Source organism: Silene latifolia, chromosome 8 (genome assembly GCF_048544455.1).
Source record: "Silene latifolia isolate original U9 population chromosome 8, ASM4854445v1, whole genome shotgun sequence".
Lineage (NCBI taxonomy): Eukaryota > Viridiplantae > Streptophyta > Magnoliopsida > Caryophyllales > Caryophyllaceae > Silene > Silene latifolia.
The window spans coordinates 110,187,858-110,211,791 of record NC_133533.1 but is presented as its reverse complement, the minus strand read 5'-3'; the positions used below and the strand labels follow the sequence as shown (position 1 = coordinate 110,211,791).

Genomic DNA, 23,934 nt, shown 5'->3' with positions numbered 1-23,934 from the left:
AAAATATTTTTATAAAATATCAGTAATATCTTATGTAATCACACAAATTCGAGCCGCTCGCGAGCTTTTCGAGTCGAGCCAGCCTTTGCTCGGCTTGACTCGTTAAGCTCTCGAGCCGAGTACGAGCCCGAGCCGAGCTCGCACGAGCCGAGCTTTGACCGAGCTTTGACCGAGGCGATCTCGAATAGTTCGCGAGCTGTCTCGTCTCATTAACACTCCTAGTGTGGCGGATATGGATCTGGATCCTATCGGACCCTACCCAGATCCGGTCCATTGCCATCCCTAGTCAAGTTAGTCAGGTCAATTTTTAGCTCGGGTTAGGGTCATTCTCGGATCAGGTCATTTAGATAGATTTATAAAGTAAAGTCAATTAAAATATTCTTAACTGATCATATTCTATTAGTACGGAAAAAATAAATTCCCCTTTCTACTCTCATAAAAAATATTACACCCTACCTTCATTCCACAAGTCAATATAGTTTGTTCATGTCCTTTATTTTACAAAGCAAGGAGAAGTTGTGAATTTAATTCTACTAATTATCAAACACATTTAACAAAATCTTTTAATTAATATGCTAGTCAAACCTGTTTACAAATTCAGTTAATTATAATCTGCTTTTACAACCTTCTTCTGCCAATGTTAGTCTGTTATTTGTCAAACATGTTGAACGGTTGGTAAGGGTGAGGGAGACAAAAGATGAGAAATTAAAATGGAATAGGTGATTTCAGCTCACAAAACCTAAACATATTTTTACTCTAACCTTAACCGAAACTCGGTTTGAAACAAAAAAAAAAGCTTGGTTTATTCTTGTTGGTTACGTGATAGGATTATTTGTATAGAACACGGTTGGAGTCATGTTTCGGAGAATTTTAAAGCCGATTTTGATTCTTAAATTTTTGACCAATTATATTAGGGTTCATTATATTAAACACAATTGATAACAATGACATACCTCTTTGCTCCTCAAAAAAGTGTAGCTACTTCTTGTTATTATATAATTTATTTTGGATAAAATGATGTTTAATAAAGCAACATCAAAATGAAATCACGTTTTCCCAGATAACCGAATTTAACTCTTTGGTATTTACGAATTAAGTTCCCTGATAATATTACGAGTAGGCTCCGTTTGTAAGAGTAGTGATATTGAGAATCAGGTACCCAAACATTATTTAATCTCGATTTGAACACGCTAATTAAGATGAAGTACCATGAGTTCATTAGGTCACAATTAATAACCTAATGTTCATTATTTAATCTCGGTTTGAACACGCTAATTAACCGGAGCAAATAACCGGGGCTAATTCTACAGTCACCTACTCACCTTTAAGTATTTAGATCAATTGTAAAGACATTGTCTCTAAATAGCCTTACACAAATTGGAAATACATTCTGTGACAACCAATTTTTCATTAAGAACCAAAAATAGGTGATAGAGGGGCTGAGTATATTTAGGTTTACATCCTAGATATTAGCCTGAAAAATAGAGATACAGCTGAAAATCTGACAATATATTCCTATATTTACTTAAAATAAATACAAATTTCTGTTAAATTTTATTCCTAAATTCTCTCTTTGTTATATTTTCCTCCAAACAATAACAAAAAGACATGCAACCCACATCTTTTATGAAAAAACACAGGTTACAAGAACAGCATTCACCCTGTACAACTCTCATTACACATTTTTCGTTTCAACCGAAACTCTACATTGTCTTGCAATCCTTCCTGCAATAAAAAACACCGATAATTTATAGCAAACACCTTTTTTTAAAAAAAAAATCCGCGCAGTTCTATACAGACAAGACTTTACAGTAAAAATTGCATTCGAAACTGTCAGAAGGAAATGTATTTCTCCCTTCTTTAATCAAGTTAAGAAGGGGAAACACATTCATCAGGAATCCTCTGACCATGGTAAGAGCATTCGACCGCACTAGATCATCATCATTCAATTTAAGAAAAATATTCGAGAAGCAAAACCACAGTCCCGACACAACACCATCTGAAACAACGAGTTCTAGTGGAGGCGGCTCAATGGAGGCACAACCAGTAGCATCACCTCCGGTCCCTGCTCCTAATAAGGGTCCTGTTTCTCGTTTAAGTAATAAGGGACCCCCATCAGGTAAATAATAATAATATATGTTTTGTTCTAACACGGTTTCAGGAAAAGTTGGTTATGACTCTATGGACCGTCATTGCGTGCAGATATAGACCTGATGAAGGAAAAGTTCGCAAAACTACTCTTAGGAGAAGACATGTCAGGTGGTGGCAAAGGTGTTTCATCGGCCTTAGCTTTGTCTAATGCCATCACTAATCTTGCAGGTAACCGCTTTTTCTCATAATGCCTTATAAAATGATCTTAGAGTGAAGGGTCAAGGTGACGTACCATTGTATTAATGCCAGCACTTACGATGTGTTGCTTATGATGTTACAGCTTCTGTTTTCGGAGAAACAAGGAGATTAGAGCCAATGCCAGCAGAAAGGAAAGCACGGTGGAGAAAAGAAGTAGACTGGCTATTATCAGTCACTGATCACATTGTCGAACTCATCCCTTCACAACAAGCAGCTGCTGATGGGTCTATGATGGAGGTATCAAAATTACTTCCAACCCTTCTCATCTGCAAAAATCTGATTTCTGTTTAAATTCATGGAATAACAAGCTGAATCCTGAATGTTTTTACAGATAATGGTAACAAAACAACGAGGCGATCTCCTAGTTAATATACCAGCATTGCGAAAACTAGATGCCATGCTTTCGGTAAGAGTTTCATAAATGTTTTAAGTCTTCTGCTAGTAATATTGAAGCTATGTCATGACTCGGATTAATGAACTTCCACTTTCGGCAGAGCCAAAGATTTGGCTTTGACATGGAAAAAAAATGGCGGTTCTATTGTCGAAATGTAAAGAATCCCCCTACTACTAAGAGAATAAAATTAAGAGAATAAAATTCTCTTATTAGTAGTTTCCCGCCCAAGTGTCTTCCCACTTTGATGGGCTTGCCTTATGGATTGTAAACAACACAAACCACGTTCTAAGTTGGGCCCTCGACTTAAACTAATTGATTTTACATTGATTTGCATCATTACTAACATTCTAAGTTGATAATTCTTGGAATCTTATACATGGAAATAAATTATGCTTTGACTTTTCTAATTATACAATACTATATGGAAACAAACTATAATTTGCCCCACAAATTATGCAATGCTAACAATATTATTTCGAAAATCTCAAATCACAATATCTCGAATCTCGAATCACAATCAATTACCCCAATATACAATATCTCATATCAATTCATCAGAGATAAAATCCGAAAAAATAACATCATATCATTTACCCCTAATTTACCCCTAATATATTATGCAAACTCCCTTACTACTCTTAATAGTTTTCCCGCCTGTGCTACCCACTCAGAACAATGGGCCGACTCTTTGAATGGCAAACTAGATAATAATTGGTTGGGCTATAATAATTTATTGGTTCATAATAAATTGGATCCCACTACAACTGATAACACAATGTGATATACTCCCTCCTATCCACTCTTTTCTTCCCTATTTCCTAAAACGGATTATTCAGGTTTTCTTCCTCTTTCCTTTTTGAGAAAGTTTTTATTAATATTATACTCTTACCTTTTTCCACTCATCAAACCCCACTATATACTTTATTAATATTTAATTCTAATTATTCCTACCTCTCTCCAATAACCAAACCCCACCCATCTCCTTTATTAATATTTAATCATAATTATTCATATCTCTCTCCAATTAACAAACCCCACTCATATATTTATCAATATTATACTCCCCACCCTTAATCTCCGTGCCCACTTCAAAGGGGAAAAAAAGGATGGATAGGAGGGAGTATTAATCAATTATATCCCCTTACTCCTTAAAAGAATGAGAGATTCTATTTTTTTTCCCCTAAATTAATCAATATTTACTCATAATTGGGCTCCTTTGTAAATGTTAAAACTATAAATAAATAACTAGTATTGCAACCCGTGCTACAGCACGGTAATTTTATAAAGGTTAATTCTAGAGATTTAGTGTATTAATATTATTTTAATAAATTGAATATGAATTTAATTTAATGTAAATGTACTTTTATATATAAAACGTAACCATAAGAAATATGGCATAATGATTGACGACAATATTATTATTAATCGTGTAGAATATCGTAGTAGAAATATTCCATATACGGGTTGACTAAAAATTTTGACTAAGAAGGGAAATATATTAGAAGGGAATATTCTAGAAGGGAATATCCCGTATGGGGAAAAGATGAGCGGGAAACTTGAGCGGGAATAACAGAGATGTGTTATTCTTTTAGTCTATAGGGGATGGGTTACTAAATGGAGTTCCACTATACCATCTTATAAACCATACATAAATTCTTTACTCACATGTCACATTATTAAATTAGTGTATATTTTAACAAAAATTACAATACTAGTTATAAACTTCACATAAATATTTTATATGGATAAAAAAGAATCATGTGTTATTTGTGTTAATCTGATAATCTTATTTATAATAAATAACTTTTTTTATTAAAAAAATAGTTATACTGCAAATTTCATTCAGGCTAAAATGTCTAATTTTATCCCTGTTACCTATTATTATTACACATTATTAAAATTTACTTTTACAGTCAGTTTAAATGTTAAATTCTCTATGAAAAACGATCTAAGAAACCGCGCTTTCGCGCGGGATCTGCACTAGTATTGAACTAATTTGAATTAAATGGAACAGGACTGCTTAGAGAACTTCAGAGACCAGCAAGAGTTCTCGTACATTGATTTCAAAGATGCAAATGAGGCTGAGAAAGCGACTGGCCAAAGAGATAACGACAAGTGGTGGATACCCACTGTGTTGATTCCACCTGGTGGTCTATCAGATAGGACAAAAAAGTGGCTGCAACAGCAGAAAGATGCTGTCAACCAAGTTCTGAAAGCAGCTATGGCTATCAATGCTCAGGTTCTATCAGAAATGGAGATCCCGGAAAGTTACATTGAGGCCCTTCCCAAGGTTTGTTAACAATTACCAAACCTTATTTAGCTTTCCTTAACTTCATACGTTCAAGTCGTAAAAATCAGCTAAAGTTAAGGTCATTGAGGTGTGGTACTCATGGCTTGTGTTCAAAACCAGTCAGAATAAATAAAACTTCATACTATCATCAAGTTTCACGCCGGAAAAACCTAAAACTAGACACTCAGTTCTCAAAGTAATGTAGTCTGCACATGTATGACATTTATCATTCTGATATGGGATACCGATATGCATAGTCCTATGAACCGTCTTTGATTATGTTTTGGCAGAATGGAAGAGCAAGCCTTGGTGATCTAATCTACAAAAGCATCACCGATGAATTCTTTGACCCAGATTCGCTGCTATCTTATACAGACTTGACATCAGAGCACAAAGTCCTCGATCTGAAGAACAGAATAGAGGCCTCTGTTGTGATTTGGAAGAGGAAGATAAACATAAAAGACGTGAAATCATCATGGAGTTCAGCTATAAGCATGGAGAAGAGAGAACTCTTTGAGGAAAGGGCGGAAACTATGCTACTCATACTCAAACATAATTTCCCAGGACTTCCTCAGTCTTCACTTGACATCTCCAAGATACAATTCAACAAGGTAAATATAAGTAAATTCAACTAAGGCATATGTTACTCAGACTCAGGTACTATGTTTGACATGGGTACATATCTGAGAACTGGACCCGTCGTGATTTTACATGCCTTTAAAATTTGCAGGATGTTGGGCACGCTGTTCTCGAGAGCTACTCAAGAGTACTGGAAAGTTTGGCTGCAGCAATACTAAATCGAGTTGATGATGTTATCTACGCAGATAACAAGGCTACTAACCCATCACCAAATGGATCTAATGAAAACCTCTCGCCATCAGAGTCTGATACGATGGATAAGCCAGGGTCACCATCATCAATGACATTATTGGATTTCATGGGTTGGAATATTGACCAGGGAGAGGACGGGAAGAAAAATTCAGGAGGATTCGAAGATTACTTGAGAGACCAAGAGACCGAGAAACTTATAACTAAGACACCTCCTGAAAATAAAAAAATTTCATATCTAGAAAGGCTTGAGCATTGGGGTGGCCTTAGAAGTCCAACATCCCGGCATTAATTACTAGGAGAGAGGCATATAGGGTTTGAAGAAGAAAAACCCGAGACAGTCCCGTGAACATAATGAGAGGCTCTTATATGCTAGGATATGTACATATAAACAATCACAGAGATTTCTGTTAAGTTAGTCCTTCTAGGAGATCGACCTTCCCGTCATAGGACAAGGAAGTTTCAGCATCTAACCGCTTAAGTTTGTTATTTTGATAAGTAAAATGTGATACTCTCTCCATCTTGTTAATATTGTTCCCATTAGCTACAAATAGACTCTAATCTATGTTAATCCGACACTTCACTCAGGTTGCGTGTTGTGTGTCCGACACTCGTGACATGACACTTAACACTCTTCACTTCAGACCAAAAAAATTGAAAACACGAACCACCATAAGAGAAATGGTTAAAACAGTTGTATACGCATAGATTTCGGTGGTAAAAGATGTTGCATGAGATCTTACATGTCCAATCAAGTCCTGGGATTACTTTCTCCAGGATCAGCTCCGACGATAGGATCCTGTTCCTTGACAAGCAATTTAGGACGTGAAATGCACAGCCATATTCTATCTGCTTCAGATTGGTGTTCTGAAGCGATGGGAATATGCCAAAATCCCCTATCAGATTCCTGCCATAAGTAGAGAATTTAATCAGTTATACTAATTCATTGTATACCCTACATGCACAGAAACATTGATTCTATCCCCTTCAGACTGGTCCACGCGTCTGTTTACAGTGGCGGAACTTGGAGCAAAAATAAAGGGGCCAAGGTTCAAACTGGGATGGGGGCATGTGCTAGTTTATTTACTAATTTCTATATGTACATTAAGAACGGCCCCTCCAAACACCAAAAGATACATATATGCCCCTGCATTTTAGATACATATATTCCGATAGTTGCTGCTCTAACCTGAATTACAACAGAACACGGTGGAGGCATGTGAAACACCGGGCCAATCTCTGAGAAACTGAACCGAACCTTATGAAAGACAGACACAAAGCCAAATGAAAAACAAGGTTAATTTCAGAAACCCATTCATCAAGTAACAAAATCAAAACTTTAGACTCTCAGTTGAAGTTAGGAACTTAGGAGGGCGGACTCAGTAAACACGAGTAATTAATATGATGCAAAGTTGAATATGCCCGAAATAGACTAGTACTAATATCTAGTCACTATTTCATTATCAGAACCACATAAAGAATTGCAGGTTTATTTCTACTTGGAAAATTATCTCCTTTTCTGATAATTGAGCTCTTTCTCACCTGATGCCTTTCTTTCCATTTCGGAAAAAAATCATTTCCTAAAAGCTGGAATGTATGATCTCTCATCTCATCATTTGTAACCAGAAGACATTTAAACTTTATAGCAGCATACAGCCAATACCTGAAAGACCATAAAGTATCAGACCTGTTAAGAAATATACTATACAAGTGCATGAAAAACTTGCTTATAATAAGTAAATAAATTACCTAAATTTTTCATATGATAATATAAATGCCAAATTTTTCCAATGGCATCCAAACAGGTAACTTACCAATCATCATTCGATCCAGTAGGTGTTGCATAGAGGGCGTCAGCGTTTCTCCATTTCTCAACTACTGCCTTGTTCATAGGTTCCCCCACCGTGCTTCCAGTGACTCGCTTATTATGTAAGATGATAAGTGGCCATTTTTTAGAAGGAAGCAATTGGCGTATTCCATTAACGACAGCATTGACCTACAATGAGAATAAGCTATTAGTGTGAAAATGTTTACTGTGGCATAAGTACAACAACATTATCCCAGGTCCCCAGTGGCACAACTGCTCCAGCCATTGAGGGGAGGCGAGGTCAGCTGGTCAGGAACTAGGATGTGCACAACCATACCACTTGTCACAAAAAGTCTATTTACAGATGACCATAAAGAAGATTCCGTTCAGAAACACATGCCTTCGAAGGTTTAAATTTTCTTTGACTGAGGAGGCCAACATTAGCTGCATCTACAACAGCTTCAAATGGACCATAGTAATCGAGCCACCTCTGCAGTAACAGTATGATCAACACGCCAGTGATTGAAATAATTACAACATGAAACTTAAATACTCCAAAGAAGCCCATACTTGAAACATTTGAAAGCTCGAATTCCTGTCTCTCTTTATTGCGATGGATGCAACTGATTCAGCAAATCTTTCGGTTTCTTCAGGATCAAGGTCAATCAAGGCCAATTTTTCACCACAGCATCTACATAAACCATCACCCGCAATTGATGTCCGTGAGACCGTCCATTTTCCACTCCCTAACCATCCCTGACCATGCCACCCTCCACCAACATTTTCCATTGTTTGTGCTAACATGGTTTTATCCCACTTCCTTTTACCAACCCTTGAGGCTTCTCTACTTCTAAACCACTTTTCAATCAGTTCAGCAGTTGAAGGTGAGACTGACCTCACATTTGTTCTCAGTTTATGTAATACATAATAAACCCTGTCAGCTTTCCCGCTTTGGATACTTACTTTAAGAAGCGCCTCCAGTTCAGGCTCTTCTGGATGGACCCCATTTTCCAACATGTGGTTTTCTACAGCAAAGGCTTTCTCAACCTCTCCATCACTAGAGAACACCGACAAAGCGGGACCATAAGATCTCAATTTCGGACTTATTCCCATTGACTTCATTTGTTTTACCATATCAAAAGCCATGTCTCCGTTGCCCATGGCCATCGCCATTCGAGCAACAGAAGTCAAAGCTGCCTCATTCATCTGAACTTCATCAAAGCACATCTTCTCATAAACTTCAAACCCTCTTTCAAGTGCATATTTTTTCACATCATCACTCACTTTAATTTCATTCATATCCAACTTTTCATTTTGATCTTTTACACCCAAACCTTCATCATCCAAATCATCAGTATCCTCGTCTTCTTCCTCAGAATCACTTGGTCCATCAAAATCATTCGAGCCAGACCTATCCAAACTCCTACTCTTAGATCCACTTTTAGCCCGCCGAATAACACCCATAGCAGCAGAAGAGCACAGATATAACAACACTGTATATTGGTGCTGACCCATCTTTATACCCTTCTTAACAGCCGAATCATACAGAGATATCGCACCCATGACATCCCCCATCTTAGAGCACATATCCAACCCAATTTTCAACTGAAATTCCACAGAATCGGCCTTATTTTTTTTCGACAATCTCTCCTTCCTCTTTACCTTACTACCATCATCATTGTCCTTAATGATTTGTCCATGTACTTTCTTATCATCTTTCGACCTTCTCAAAGAAACCCCATTACCCTTTTGGCCTCTACTCCCATTATCTCTAACAGCACCACCCGAAATCCTCTCCATGCTTCTCACCCCTTTACCACCACCCAACTCCAACCTCGAAACCCCATCACCCATTTCACCCCTTTTCCAAGTTTCCTTATAGTTTTCGGAACCATATTCTTTACTCCAACCACCACCCCCATAATCCCTTTCCCTTTCCCTTTCATCACTCAAACTAGAACCATCACTACCCATTTCACTTCTTTTCCAAACATTTCCATAATTTTCAAAACCATATTCTCTACCCCACCCACTACTCCCATTGTTGTTTTCCCATTTACGACCCGAATCAAACCCTACCCTTTTATCACTACCCTTTTCATTCCCTTCCCCCCCAAGATTAAATCTTTTTTCACCACTTCTTCTCCTTTTCCTATACTCTTCACCCCCTTTATTTACCCTTTCACTCGCATACCCACTTGAAATTTTACTATCATTTCTTAAATTTACTGTTTCTAAAGAAGAATTACCACTACCCTTTCCATTCCCGTCCCCAAGATTAAATCTTTTTCTACTTTTTCTAACATTTACACCCTCTTCACTAATTTTTTCACCCTTAAAATCAAAATTAACTAAATTTCCTTCACCATTTCTTGAATTTAGTGTTTCTAAAGAAGAATTATGGTTCAAGGTAGAAAATGCAACACTTAGATTTTTACTAGCATGGTTTTTGACAGTTAAAAAAGAAGATAAAGTGGAATTAAAGGAATGTTTAGCAGATGGAAATGCAAAAAATTGATGAGAAAAGAGAGAATTATGAAGAGGGGAAGTAAAACACTTACAGGAGGGCAAAGAGGAGAACTCCCGCCATTGCAAAGTGTTGAAGGTCAAGAATGTGGTCATTTGTGGCCGTTACCTCATCTTGTAATAATATTGACACATATATGGAATAAAACACACATTTTCGAGTTTATCAGGGACGGATACATAAGTTAACACACACGAATTTCCGAGATATCATAAGCCATAATCCAATGTTATTTACTTTTTTACAAATACTACGGAGAAGTAAATTTCTGACTCTGCCACTACCTCAAATCCTCAATATTCACATCACATGTACTCCTATATTAGTAGTTATTGTGTGAGACGGCTTTAAGGTGTAAGACGGTCCATTTCTATAAAAAAACACTCTTATATTTAGAGTAGGCAATGGGCCGTGCTGGGCCGGCCCGCGTGCCGGCCCACCGTGCCTTCCCCAAAATTTGGCCCGGCCCAGGCACGGTATTGGGCTCCTCGGGCCGTGCCGTGCCAGGCCCACTGATCCAAACCTACGCCGCGGCCCGCTCAAAGACGGCCATTTTTTTCGTTTCGGCGTGCCTGGGCCCATGGGCTTTTCGTTCTTGTCGTGGGTAAGGCCGCCCATGTGCTTTAATATTTTTTTATTTAAAAAAAACGTTATATAATTGATATATTTTTAGTACTTTTTGTTTAATAAATGATGATTAATGGTTTAAATATATATTTTATTTTTAATATTAGTGTACTTTTAGTATAATAAATGATGATTAACGGCTTAAATATATATTTTGTTAAATGTTACTGTACTTTTTATTTAATAAATAATAATAAACGGGCCATTCTTCGTGCCGGGCCGCCAAGCCCGTCGTGCCTGGTGTGTGCCGGGCTCCACCGTGCCTGGGCCGTGCCGTGCCTAGGCACGGATTTTTGATGAAAATCGCGTCGGAGCCCGTCCAAAGCCCATTCGTGCCGTTTCCGTGCTTCCTCGATTTTCTCGTCGGGCCGTGCCGTGCCGTGCTGTGGGCCGTGCCGCCCACCGGCCCGCGGCCCTTTATGCCAACTCTATATATGTGTGATCAACTAATTAACCTTGTAACTATAAGTGAATAGGACTTGAAAATTTGTATGGTTATTACTCGAATAACTCTATACTACACAATCCATATTAATTTGTGTCATAAAGCTATATAAAACTCGATGAAATTCAAGTGACCGAAGTTTTTCTTTTAACAAAGTAAAACTTTCATTGGTTTTACAATGGGTGGACGCCAGTGAACGGGGTGGAGGCCAGTGACCGGGGAGATTATTTACCTCCGATTAGATCATGCATAAAACGGTTTACATTATCATAATTGTAAACTCGCGTCTTCTTTTACATAACTACTCTTGTGAAAGTAGTTCTCAATTTCTTTTGTGAGCCTACTTTAGTAAAATAATAAAACGCCGGTTCTACAATGAAATACTCCCGTACCGTAAAACCCTCATACACAAAGACCTTTTGGAAAAACATAATAACACACCATTTAGAATAAAGTTTAACATTCATACAAAACAGAAAGAAAAACTTTATCACTCCTGCACTCCACAACTCCAATGAAATCTGTAGTACTCCGTAGTTTGATTCCCTCCGGAAAAAAAAAAAAAACCATAGACACTAACAAAGACTTATCGGGGAGTTCCTCTTCCTTGTGAGTCTCAATGGCAATATCAGCAGAAGGGTAAGCCACACAGGTCAGAATCCAACCAACATCAATCTGTTCAACATCAAGGACGCTCTGGCCAACACCGTCAGCTGTCATTTTCACATCCATGGCAGTTGGATATCACGGGGCCTGTCTAAGGAGTTATCAAGGTCACCCCTTAGGTAGGTGGTAGCACTAGTCATTGCGGTCACCCTATAGTCCCGAGAATCCATTGTGAGACCGAACAAGGCTGGACCCCATGTTTGTTGGTACTGAAGTGGTGATCATGAGGCGCCGCTCATTGGGTGCTAGAGGGGGAAGCTGCCATGGTTAGCTTTTTGTTAGTATGGTTTCTGCGGGTTAGGAGAATTTTAGGCAGGCAGATGAGGTACAACTGTACAACTGTACAACTGTACAAAGAAGGTGATATGAGAATTGCGTGTGATCATACGATGGGAGACTTTCAAACATGGCATAAAAATGGAAACTGAAATAAAAAACGAAGTCCTACAATCCAGCCTTTGACATGTCAGAACACGAACTTCAGTCCACATGATCGTAATTATTTAACAATCAGTTTGGTGGAGAGACACAAACTTCTATTACGAAGAAAAAGGGAGCCATTTGTCATCTCAAAGTGATTGTACTTTTATCAAAGAGCCATTTGTCATGAACAATGGTCCTGTTTGATTTTCGCCGGATTCTAAGATCATCCACATGAGCAATAAAAACGAACTGGTATGAGGAAAAATGTACTCCGTATAACTCAAGTATGAGCAAAAGTTTCATGGTTTGTACATAAAGGATCAATGAAAAGGTAAAGAGTTAATCGGGTTTACGACTTAATCAGGGTTTACTCAGCATGCAGGATGGAAACCTTTTGGGGCGAAAGATCAGCAATATTACAGAATTGCTCAATCGACTGTGTTTGCTGAAGATCAAGCAAAACATAACTTAACCGAAGGCTGAAGCCTAAATGCCAAATTACCTTATGTCAGAAATGATAGAGCTATGTTTCAATCCTTTGAAGTGTGTTCACATAAGTGTAACTGGAAAAAGATACGAACAGTTTCCGAAACCTGCAAATTGTTGGATGCTTGTTAGAAAGAGAGAGAAGAAGAGCTAAGAAAATAATACCATCTGTGCAGTAAGGTCAGAGGAAGGGCTCCGACATGGATTTTACACGAGATTCGTGTTGATGACTTCAGAAATATGTCGGCCAGAGAACAATCATTACATCACAATTTCTTCTGAAGCAGCGTCGTGAGATATTATAATGAGACCGACCCATATTTCTTAATAAACCGGGTATTATATGGATTGAAGACCTACCAAACCCATTGGCTCTTGTGTTGTGCCATAGCACAAAAACTCCGGAGTGGATGTTCATTGATTAGACAGAACGGTTTTGTATTGGAGTGGTACCAGGCCATATAGCTCGAAACCCAGATATCAAGGGGTCCACTGTACTTCCGAAATATATTGGTACTCATCTAAGACCAGCAATGAAAGGAGAAATAGTTATATTTTGCAAGAAATTGTGTGAATCACACACAAAACAAATCACAAAAAAGAAAGTTGGAGCTTACAAGTTCCCAAGCTTCAATACTACTCTGATGATAATCAAGCAAGAATTTTCTGTTACAACAGGAAAGGTCAATTAGTACAAATAGTAACAAAAAAAAAATGATTGCGCAGGTAGTTCTACGGAGTCAATTAGTACAGATAGTAAAGAAGTATCTCAACCTCGGAGAATTTTAGGTGCAAGCATGACGTCTATACTCTATACTATACTAAAAACAGTTTTCCAGATGAAAGAGACTGGAGGGGTGAAGATTTCAGGTGCAGCACATTAGTGCCCCTAATTTTAAATTTTAAATCAGGATAAATAGCATAACAATCTCAGCAGGAATTGTCCAGATTACCATTAATTATTTGTAGGTGTAAAAGGAAACACGTTCGGGCAAAGACATTAGAAACCTTACAAATTCATCTATTCTAGGTACAATGTTGCGCATCATTTTCATAAGATCAATCAGCGATTTTACCTTACACCATAATTTACGTCTCTGTGATTGCAGTGGCCAGAAACCCCAAAGCTATCGAAGGTAATTACCTGTGAAAGTCTTTGAAAGTTAACTTCACCAACAAACAACAACCCAACAGGAATCAAAATCAAGCATGAAATATGCACTGGGCCAATCCGGTAAATCAAGCACCGAAAACACAGAAAATCATTTGAAGAAAAAAGAAAAAAAAAGACATGACCAAGAACACTTTTCAGTAATGGTTTGCAATTCTGATCTAGTTCCTAAAGCTAAAATGTACATTAAATTTTTTTAACAATGACGCAAAATCAGGGGATGAGTCAAAATGCAACTTAGAAAGAAGATCTCACTGAATCAATGCCTTGAGATTTTATACTATCTCCAACAAATTTGGCAATTAGGGAGTGGTTCCACACTTTTCCAAAACCATCCTGGAAATCACGAGATAATTTCAATATGGGACTATCTGTAAGCAACATTGTGTTGATGAAATTATGAGGTGGCTGTATATACCATACCTGCAACTCCGGATGGTCAAGAACGGTCACATGGGTAAGAGGAACCTGCACAAACAAATCAACAACCAAGTCAACAAAACTTATACACATTCTTGTCCGTGTATTGTCAGCAAAGAGAAAGGGGTTCCAGACAACACTTTGATGCTACTTTTTAATCAGAAAAAGTCACAAAGATTAGTGAACTGTTTCTTATTCCATCATGCTTCGTAGCAAAAAATCGGCGAGTCTTTAACTCCGTCACAAAAGCATTACCCCAATGCCTCAAAGGCTCGTGCAAATGATTAGGTAAGTGGGGTTCGATGTATGCAGTCTTACTCTTGTGTTAAGAACACAGGGAGGCTGATTCTAGATGACCCATAAATTATTGGCTCCAGTAAAAATATAACAAGAGGCCAAACAATTAATATTCAATGACTTAAGAGTTCCAGAACAGCAACTCCGAAACAGGTTAACACAAGAGCAACTATATTACCTTCAGAGTTCCACAAGCCTTATAGAGCTCATCTTTTCTAATGTTGCCCATGCCATCTGCATTACCTATAGGAATAAATTAAACAACGTGATGGAGATAAGAAGACAAAGAGAAAAAACACTAGATTTATCATCATCCGCCTCATCCCTCACACGCATATAGAGAGTACATTGACATCATTAGCAGCAAATCGAAAAAATATATCCGCAAGCCTCATCCATCAAAATTTAGCACATGTTGAATTTATGAAGAACGCAACAAAGGTGAAGATAGATATAAGCCACAACAACGAACTTGGAAATGTGCCTTACCTGTTGACAAACACAAGACGTGAATATCATGCCCTCTTGATGTTAGGTAATTAATAGTCGGAGTGAAGAACCTGGTGCAATTCCAAAAAAAAACTATTAGGCAAAATAAAGAGAGTGATACATGAGACAAACAGGCAAAATGATACGGAGTAGTTTACATCCAGAAAGAGAGAATGAAGCTACAACAGTAAATTGAGTAATTGACAGTAGTTTACATATGCATTACTTTCTATGTTCCTGGAGATAGTTAACGTTTGCTTACAGATCTGTTTTAATGTAAGCACAAATAAAAGACGTAGAAAGTCCCGCATTCATTCTCCCCTGCAGAAAATGTGTCTAAAAGGAAAACTAAACTATAAATGGGATGGACTAAAAGCGTATACGTGAACAATACAAAGGGTACAGTATGAAAACGTTTTTGTCCTTGTTCGTTCCTATAACGCATATACAGCTGAACATATTACATAAACTTGTGTATTTATCTTAGCTACCGATGCATAAAATGTCACAATAAGGCTCCTAATGGCAGAAGCTATGTGATAGCAGAAATGTGATTCTGCAGACATACCCAAATCTTCTCTAATATGTCAACTCCTCTATATATGTCAACTATACGTAAATAGATTAAGGACATGTTGATAAAGGCAATTACTTAAATGTACTTCAAGGTAACCAGGAGAGTTATGCACGTCTTGGCAAGTAATCAATTAACTTACATGGACTCGTCATCAGGATGGGCGATCACGAGCAAAAAGGCCTTCTTGGGCTGAGTATCACCTGTTTTTCGCCAAGTAAACTCTATCATTGGTAATTATAACTATTTACTCCGACCTCCTAAGTCTGTATGCAGCAGGAGCATAGCAACTACTTTCACATGAAACTGATTCAAGGTATAAGACACCAAAGTAACCACAATCACATTTTAGCCTACGATAGTGACCTACACGACAATAAATAGCTGTTCTTGCAAATGCGAATATGGTACATCATCTGATCATCTAATCTTGCACGAGATAGATGACCCCCAAAAGTAACCACATTAACTTTTCAAATTTTGTAAACAGCCTGCCATTATAGGATTGAAGGAAAATTGGTAACTTTTGAAGTCCTAAGCAAACTAAATTTTGCTCAGCTCGTAGACTTTGCAAGAATATGTGTACACCAACTATACAGCAAACACCGAAAAACCAGAAACAGATTTCTAAGCTCAAATAACTTCTTCTCTGACCACACAAAATATCAACCCTTTTCCAAGTTAGCATGAACTTTTACAAATAATATTCAAAATGCAACAGAGAAATTCATAATCAAATACGGATTAGGCATAATGAAATGCGGGTTAGGATCCTCTAGAATCATAAAATAACTCAACATGGTAGAGTTTCTTAAATATGGTATTAAAGTCATTTATCACATTTTTTGTGTTAAATCACAAATATCACCATTTATTATTGTTTTACCCCTTCGTCTCAATCATTTGTTTACCTGTCATTAAAATACCCCTGGCAAAGAATAAAAAAAGGTAAACAAATGAATGGTACTGAGGGAGTACCATTTCATCATCGATGGTAAACTCCACCAACTACGCGAAAAATAAACTCTAGATGATCTCAACAGATGAAGTACTCCTTCCATTTTCTAAAATCCTCCTCGAGTCTCGCGTATTTTGAAAAGCGGGACGAACACGGTGAAAGCGAGATGAAAACAAAATAATACATTGAAATTGAAGAAATAGTAACATAAAGAGAATACAACCCACCATAGTTAAAATGGGAAATGGAGGATGGAAAGAAAGAGATCATCAAAATTCTGAAAATGGAGACAATCCACAATACAAAGATGGAAACAGCAACTACAAACCAATCCATTAATCAGTTATTACCCATAAAGTATGGCTGAAATTAGGGTAAATTATTGCATAACCTGCAAATTTGAGCAGAATACAACATTTGAAGATCAAATTAATGGTGGGAAAACAGAAGTTGGGAATCTAAAATACGATGAATCTGAAATTGGGGAGTTATTACCGTGATTTGAGCAGGAAATGCAGAGATACTGAGAGTTCTGGGTTTCTGAATGTTTGGAAATGAATCTCGGTCGCCTGATGTGGAGTGTTCGACTGTTGACTGTTGACTGTTGATATTTTTTTGGAAAAATTGACGGGAATAATCCCACCTTTACAACATCTTCCAAGAATAGTCCCACCTTTTAATAATCCGAAAATAATCTCATCTTTTCAGCCCGTCTTCTTTAAACACTCTCCTTTACCAGTTACCTGATTAAAAGGTTTCAACTCTTATATTTTTATTTTATTTTATCTCTTCATCTCCCACTCTAAACCCACTAATTATTGCAGACAAAGTTCCAGAAAGATGAACAATAAAAAATTTCTCAAACCGTGGTGGATTGGTGATCGACGGATATGCGATTGATTATCGGGATGTATGATGTGGTAGGCGGAGATGAAGAGGAGAGGTTGAACGATGGTGGCTCACTACTATTGCAAATCAACTCGAGTTTCGATTCCGAGTTCAAAACTGGTGAAGATGGACTCGGTTGATGATGTTGTTAGTGTCGAGTAGACGCTGGGTTGCTCGGTGGTAGAGGTGTGCTGCGGTGGCTCGTAAATTGGTCGTGGGTTGGCAGCAGGTGTGGCAGAGGAGAAGCAGCTGATGCGGTGACGTTCAACAGAGGAGGAATCGAGATGAGCTACTGATGGTTGCCATGGATGATGGAGGATGAGGTTGATGGAATATGGGTTAATTTTTGGTATAATTTAATGGTGTTTTGGGTGATTGACGAGGGAAATACATAGAGTAATGGTTGTATTGGTCAAGGTTAAACCTTGACTTTGCTCTTTAACTAGTTTTAATCCCGTGCAAAAAAATGCACGGGTTGTATTGTCGTAAACCGTAGTAGCAGGCGCTACCATTGAACACAAGAGTTAAATAGTTTAGAATTTAAAATGTGTACTCACCATCCTAAATATTTTATTTCAATTAGTCTTTCTTTGAAGACGGTCGGAGTAAGTGACGGATAACGTCACTCACAAAACAGATAGGGGGAGACAGGTGGAGCACCCCACGTGTCTTCCTCTCTCCTCTATTTGGGTCATTTGTGAGGGAAAATGGTATCCGTCACTTCAAAATGACGGATACGTGCCGTCACAAATGAGATTTTGTGATTTTATTTATGATATACATTACTTTTTATGAACCTATGGTGGTGAAAATAATTGGCGTAGACTCACATATAATGAAAAAAATACTCATTTATCAATTTTACACATATATGGCTGATCATTTATATTTAAATTCCATTTTAATATGTTTATCAAAGTGTCTATTGGGTCGGTCCAATTTCTTATAACTATTAATTATCAGTCTAAGTGTGATGTCGTTTATTGAAATTATTCGATCATTATTAATTATAAAACCATTTCAATAGTATTAAACAATACATAAATATGAATTTTAGTTAAGTAATTTATAATTTGACGCTATTACTACCCTTCTCTTTCGATTTTCGTTGGCTTTTGTGTTAAAATTAAAGGTAAATAATTGACCGAAACGAAGGCAGTATGAAATAATTTAATTAGGATTATCATTAAACTTCTACTATAGATAGATCTATGTTACAACTGTTTATGATAGATGTATATATAAGAACATATCAACTTGTTAACGCAAATAAAATACTCTGTATTAAGTTATCCTTAAATGGCTCAAATACGATACATTGTTTATGATAAATGTATATGGGAGCATATCATCTTTGTTAACGCAAATAAAATACTCCGTATTAAATTATCCTCAAATGGCTAAAATACGATACACCGTTTATGATAAATGTATATGAGAACATATCAACTTTGTTAACGCAAATAAAATACTTTGTATTAAGTTATCCTAAAATAGCTCATATATGATCCAAGAAAATAGTAGGATGATACTCCGTATTATAGAAGCATATATAATTGGGCTCATAACCAAATCATATACCCCCAATACTTAGAAAGAGACACATACGGAGTACTATTATATTTTTGCAAACATAATTAATTAACCTAGCTACTTCTATATTTCACCTCACCATCACTCTCATGCTATCTCTCTTATTTTTTTATTTTATTTTTTGTTTTTTACCTTCTTTCATAGATTTAAATTTTCAGCTAGTCTGTCAATTAATTAATCTATATACTCAAAATAATTATCAAAATCGTTAGCCAAAAAATATTCGATCAAGTGAATCTGAAAATTTGCTGATATAAAGTTGAATATTTTCATATTTGATTAGGTGTTCGATGTGATAATGTTCAATTTTTTCATCAGTTTGATCGACTCAACAGTTCGGTAAGTACATGCATGTTGTTGATGTCGATTTATGAGATTTATGGAATTAATGACAATTTACTGTGTTTGTGACTTCTCAGTTTTAATTTGTTTTCGCTAATTATAGTCCTCTAATATTTTTTTTCAAAATATTTACTTTAAATGTTTTCGCTTTGTTAATTTTCTAATAAGACGTATTTTTTTCCGTTTTCTGCAATAGTTAGTCCAATTAATGTTCTCAAGATTTTTACGTTTGAACATAAAGTGAATGATTGATTGATAATATCATTTGATCCTTGAAATTTTTATTTGAATCAATTTTTTTTTGCTGCAATTTTATTTCGTTTTTTTCTTTTTCGAAAATCATTTGATGTATAATGTATGGTTTTAATGTAAGTATAATATAGAGAGGAATAATAATGAAGAGAGGATAAGTGTAGTAGGGAGATTATTAATTAATTTTATGGACATCATGGAGGACCCCACAATAAAAGAAGAAAAAAAAGGAAAAAAAACCAACAACCAATAGAAATCCTTTAAAAAACCCATCTTTTATACTATGTAGATGGCTACAAATTTTCAATTCCTTGCCTGTTGCCTCTTTTACTTGTCTTTGATAGCCTTGTTCGATCTCTCTTCTTAATCGACAAATCGATTTACAAATATCAAAATAACAATGCAGTACCGAGTTTCCCAAACATAATTTTTATTCATGTTAATTATAATAATGCAACTAATTAATAATTTAAATTAAAACAATAATTTGAAGGAATTCATATTACCTACTATAACAAGTCATTTTAAGAGAGGGATTGTTTAAAGAAGATGAGGTTAAAAGATGAGCTTGTTTTTGGATTATTAAAAGGTGAGATTATTCTTGGAAGACGTCACAAAGGTGGGATTATTCTCGTCAATTACTCCTATTTTTTTTTTTGGATGTAATTCGGTATGTCCATCGTCACACGTGCTCTCTAAAGCCGGTAAAAGGTGACACGTACATAACACACGAAATTAACGGGTTTGAGTTGGAGTTTAATGACCTATTTATATATAAGTGGGTTGACACAAACATGATACAATATTTAATTGGGTCGGATTGAGTTGAAGTCTCAAAACACGAATCCGACAAGAATGACTTGTTTACTAAATTCATATGTTTTTTTTCGTGAATTTCTATCTCATAAATATATTTAAACATTCCAAATATAGGTATAGCACGAAAACACGACACGAACCCAGCGCAAAATTAACGAGTTTGGGTTAACGTTTGATGACCCATTTAGGTTAGTGGGTCAACACGAACACGACACGTGATTTAATTGGGTTGAGTTTAGGTTGTAGGGTTTGTGAGCCGTTAATATATGATAAACATGAACCGACTTGATCTATTTGCGAGGTCTAATCTAGCTCTCGCGAAGGGTGAGGGTTGATAGTTGCGGTTGGATTTGTTTGTCTTGCCTTTAAGCTTTGTATGAGATAGTGTTCCTTATTAGTCAGTTAAGATGTACTCGGTCATTTGTTCACTTTTTTTTTTTTTTTTTAAATAAATGAGAAATGATTGAGACGAAGATGCTATTTAATTTATTAAATATTGATGATTGATCTGATACATGGTGCCTATATCTTTTGATTAGGGATGGCAATGGGTCGGGTTGGATCGGGTTTTGCAAGATCCAAACCCGATCCACTTACTTATTGGATCCCAGATCCATATCCATACCCGATCCATATCCAAAATTTTAAAATCCATACCCGATCCATTATACTTTTTTCAAACCCATACCCGCTCCAAATCCATACCCGATCCACTGCATAATCCAAAACTCAATACGAAACTTGATTTGACTACATAAAAATTTAATCTTATATAAGAAAATTTAAATTTCAAGGTTAATAAAGCCTAAGTTTTCAATAATATCCACTTGGATCGGGTTCGGGTATGAATGGATCAGGTTTGGATTTGGTTCGGGTTTTCCAATAGTGGATATGGATATGGGTTTTTAAATAGTGGATCGATAATGGGTTTTTAAAGAGTGGGTTTGGATCGAATTTTTTCCTTCGGTTCGATTCGGGTTCGGTTCGGTTTGGGTGATAATTGCCATCCCTACTTTTGATGACTATACTCCCTCTCTCCAAATCATTTGTTAACCGATGTAAAATACCCCGCACAACAAATGATTATTCATGAATTCATTGATCTTTCAAAATTTGGAAGTAGTTGTTGCACATTGATCTCAGTCAATCTTGATGTGGATATGGTCGGTTCTTCCTTTACAAAACTTTTAAAATGCGGTTGCCGGTCACAATTTGGTGTATATCCCGTATTCTGCCGATTTATTGCATTTCACAGGCTTACAGACACTGATGGTACGGTATCAATGTGGTAATGCAATTAAAGAAAAGTTTTTTTTTTTTTTTTTTGACAGCTGTAAAGCGTAAAAGATCCTAACTAAAGAGTCATAGCCTTCCTAGCAAGGCTATGAGCCACCTTATTGGTTGCCCTTGGAATATAACTAAAAGAGAGACAATGAAAAGATCCACTAAGAGCCAGTATATCTTCAAGAATCTCTTTAGTCGTGTGATGAGCTTTCTCTAAACCTGCAAAAAAAGCAATAAGAGGTAGACAGTTAGACGAAACTTCCACATGCCACCGTCCTTCCTCCTTCGCCCAAAGGACCACTTCGCGTAATCCTATAGCTTCCGCTTGAAGGGCTGATTCAGCTTTGATTGCTTTGTACTTTTCCACCATTAAATGACCTGTTACCGCGTAAGCCACCCATCCTATGCTTGCCTTGTCCCTAGCCTTCCATCCTGCATCAACCATAATTCTAATGCACTCGCAGTTGTAACTCGCACCTATCGCGAAGAAGGGTCTACTCTCCCTTAGCCATTTTCCCCTTTCATCACCCATATCTTCTGCCGCATGGGTCCTTTTCACCCGATCCTTATTGCATTCAAGTACCACTTCATCCGCTTTTCGCACTTCCTGACACCATGAGTTCAGGAATAGGTTTGGGTGAAAGACCTCTCCTTTGAAGAGAATCCTATTTCTTACACACCAAATACACCATAATGTAGCCATGAAACGTACTAAGCGACTGGTAGCCTCCTCAAGTTTCTCTAGATAGTTTATCCACTGCATTATCCATTTCCTAATATCCATGCTGTGCGGTTGTGATGGCCGAATGCCAAGTTCCGTGCATGCCCAAAGCCGCTTTGAAATCTCACAATCCCCGAACAGGTGTTCCATAGTCTCAGTGCTGTTTCCGTCATTTCCACATAAATTGCACCTTATCTCAAGCTGAATGTTTCTCCTTGCAAAATTGACTCCCACGGGTAGTGTATCAGTAATGATACGCCAAATTAAAATCTTCCACATTGCAGAACCCGGCAATTTCCACAGTTTCCTTCTGCAGAAGATCTTTTCCTCCGCCCCTATTCTTTCTTTGTCCTTTTCCGATCCCTTTTGTTCCATAAAGTTTGAAGTATTTTGTGACTTTCTTTTGGTTCACACTAAAAGCATTTATTACACCAAAGAACAAAGGATTACATGAGAGTCCCTCTTTAATCGAATAACTTTATTCTTAGGTTAATACTATTGTGGCTATACTAGTACTTGTATTTATTCCTCCAATACAATAAACAAAAATGTAAAAAAAATCGACTAAACCTAACAATTTTCTTTTTCTTTAACAGTAATTCAACAAAAAAAATTCACAAAATCCAAATAAACAACTACTCCGTAATCAGTAGTGATTAATAAGTAAATTCATGAATGCACATGTGAAGTGGTTATTAGCATCAACACCCCATTTATGGAAAGTCGCTAGTATTTCACTCCTCAATTCTTTTCAAAACGTCGAAAGTCGTAAATTACGCCAGATCATTATGGATTCGGTAAATCCTAAGCATAAGCCAGATTGCATAGGTCATATTATACCAAGTCGTGTCAATTGTTACTTTGTTATTCAAGCAAAACTCTGGTTAAGGTTGAGTCGAACATGTTAAAATTTGGGAGAAATATTTACATGTCATGCGTTATTATAACAATTCTTATAAGCACAAAGCATGTTAAATCGGTTAAGGGGGTGTTTGGTAAACAACGGATTGACAAAAAAATAGCATATTTGGGACTTTTAGCATATTTGACCGGTCAATATGCTATTTGGGGTGTTTGGTAAAAAAGATATGGGATAGTAGATTGGTAGAATCTACTATTTTACAATATGCTGCTCCCCCCAGCATATTCTAAGAGTAGATTGGGAAAAAAAGTAAATTCACATTTTTACCCTTAGGAAAATATAATCTTACCTTTATTCCATAGTTAATTCATGTACTTAGTTGTCATTTTACAAAAGATTGAGATAATCTGCTAATTTAAATC

At 36.8% G+C, this 23,934-nt stretch overlaps 4 protein-coding genes across 6 annotated transcripts; 1 reads left to right on the top strand and 3 right to left on the bottom strand.

The window, feature by feature from the left end:
* Positions 1–1,390: 1,390 nt before the first annotated feature.
* On the bottom strand, positions 1,391–10,348 carry LOC141597303 (proteinaceous RNase P 1, chloroplastic/mitochondrial-like). Of its 2 annotated transcripts, XR_012522736.1 has the most exons (8): positions 8,239–10,347; positions 8,069–8,158; positions 7,676–7,857; positions 7,404–7,524; positions 7,051–7,119; positions 6,605–6,768; positions 2,384–2,615; positions 1,391–1,725 (listed from the first exon to the last, which is right to left on the bottom strand). XR_012522736.1 is itself a non-coding variant. In XM_074417714.1 (7 exons), exons 1-6 carry the CDS (start codon positions 10,288–10,290, stop codon positions 6,613–6,615), a joined length of 2,670 nt encoding a protein of 889 aa, XP_074273815.1. In that variant the 5' UTR covers positions 10,291–10,348; the 3' UTR covers positions 2,500–2,625; positions 6,605–6,612. The 2 variants fall into 2 exon arrangements, 1 of the variants encoding a protein (XP_074273815.1); XM_074417714.1 differs by lacking the exon at positions 1,391–1,725 and having other exon boundaries at positions 2,500–2,625; positions 8,239–10,348.
* LOC141597304 (rho guanine nucleotide exchange factor 8-like) lies at positions 1,557–6,390 on the top strand. The gene is made up of 7 exons (XM_074417715.1): positions 1,557–2,119; positions 2,203–2,319; positions 2,432–2,586; positions 2,681–2,755; positions 4,758–5,033; positions 5,324–5,644; positions 5,764–6,390. The coding sequence occupies exons 1-7, from the start codon at positions 1,909–1,911 to the stop codon at positions 6,151–6,153; spliced, it is 1,545 nt and encodes a 514-aa protein (XP_074273816.1). The 5' UTR covers positions 1,557–1,908; the 3' UTR covers positions 6,154–6,390.
* Positions 10,349–11,684: 1,336 nt separating the features above from the next.
* On the bottom strand, positions 11,685–18,121 carry LOC141597302 (uncharacterized). Of its 2 annotated transcripts, none has more exons than XM_074417712.1 (12): positions 17,247–18,121; positions 16,979–17,142; positions 15,936–15,996; positions 15,220–15,290; positions 14,909–14,973; positions 14,437–14,481; positions 14,269–14,349; positions 13,919–13,986; positions 13,460–13,508; positions 13,203–13,363; positions 12,859–12,949; positions 11,685–12,191 (listed from the first exon to the last, which is right to left on the bottom strand). In XM_074417712.1, the coding sequence occupies exons 2-11, from the start codon at positions 17,085–17,087 to the stop codon at positions 12,880–12,882; spliced, it is 780 nt and encodes a 259-aa protein (XP_074273813.1). In that variant the 5' UTR covers positions 17,088–17,142; positions 17,247–18,121; the 3' UTR covers positions 11,685–12,191; positions 12,859–12,879. The 2 variants fall into 2 exon arrangements, with proteins under 2 accessions (XP_074273813.1, XP_074273814.1); XM_074417713.1 differs by having other exon boundaries at positions 17,102–17,142; positions 17,247–17,380.
* A 3,878-nt stretch (positions 18,122–21,999) lies between these two features.
* Positions 22,000–23,025, bottom strand: LOC141595739 (uncharacterized). Its single transcript, XM_074415705.1, has one exon. The coding sequence runs from the start codon at positions 23,023–23,025 to the stop codon at positions 22,000–22,002; it is 1,026 nt and encodes a 341-aa protein (XP_074271806.1).
* Between the last annotated feature and the right edge of the window lie 909 nt (positions 23,026–23,934).

What these genes read in the sequence shown, in the direction of transcription:
- LOC141597304 (XM_074417715.1), top strand. Translation starts at nt 1,909, where the DNA reads ATGGTAAGAGCATTCGACCGCACTAGATCATCATCATTCAATTTAAGA. An exon ending in TAATAAGGGACCCCCATCAG is followed by an intron (nt 2,120 to 2,202) that starts GTAAATAATAAT and finishes CATTGCGTGCAG; the next exon opens with ATATAGACCTGATGAAGGAA. An exon ending in TGCCATCACTAATCTTGCAG is followed by an intron (nt 2,320 to 2,431) that starts GTAACCGCTTTT and finishes ATGATGTTACAG; the next exon opens with CTTCTGTTTTCGGAGAAACA.
- LOC141597303 (XM_074417714.1), bottom strand. Translation starts at nt 10,290, where the DNA reads ATGACCACATTCTTGACCTTCAACACTTTGCAATGGCGGGAGTTCTCC. An exon ending in CGAGCTTTCAAATGTTTCAA is followed by an intron (nt 8,159 to 8,238) that starts GTATGGGCTTCT and finishes CTGTTACTGCAG; the next exon opens with AGGTGGCTCGATTACTATGG. An exon ending in GAAAATTTAAACCTTCGAAG is followed by an intron (nt 7,858 to 8,068) that starts GCATGTGTTTCT and finishes TTCTCATTGTAG; the next exon opens with GTCAATGCTGTCGTTAATGG.
- LOC141597302 (XM_074417712.1), bottom strand. Translation starts at nt 17,087, where the DNA reads ATGGATTGGTTTGTAGTTGCTGTTTCCATCTTTGTATTGTGGATTGTC. An exon ending in CGTCTTGTGTTTGTCAACAG is followed by an intron (nt 14,974 to 15,219) that starts GTAAGGCACATT and finishes TTATTCCTATAG; the next exon opens with GTAATGCAGATGGCATGGGC. An exon ending in GACGTAAATTATGGTGTAAG is followed by an intron (nt 13,509 to 13,918) that starts GTAAAATCGCTG and finishes CTGTTGTAACAG; the next exon opens with AAAATTCTTGCTTGATTATC.
- LOC141595739 (XM_074415705.1), bottom strand. Translation starts at nt 23,025, where the DNA reads ATGGAACAAAAGGGATCGGAAAAGGACAAAGAAAGAATAGGGGCGGAG.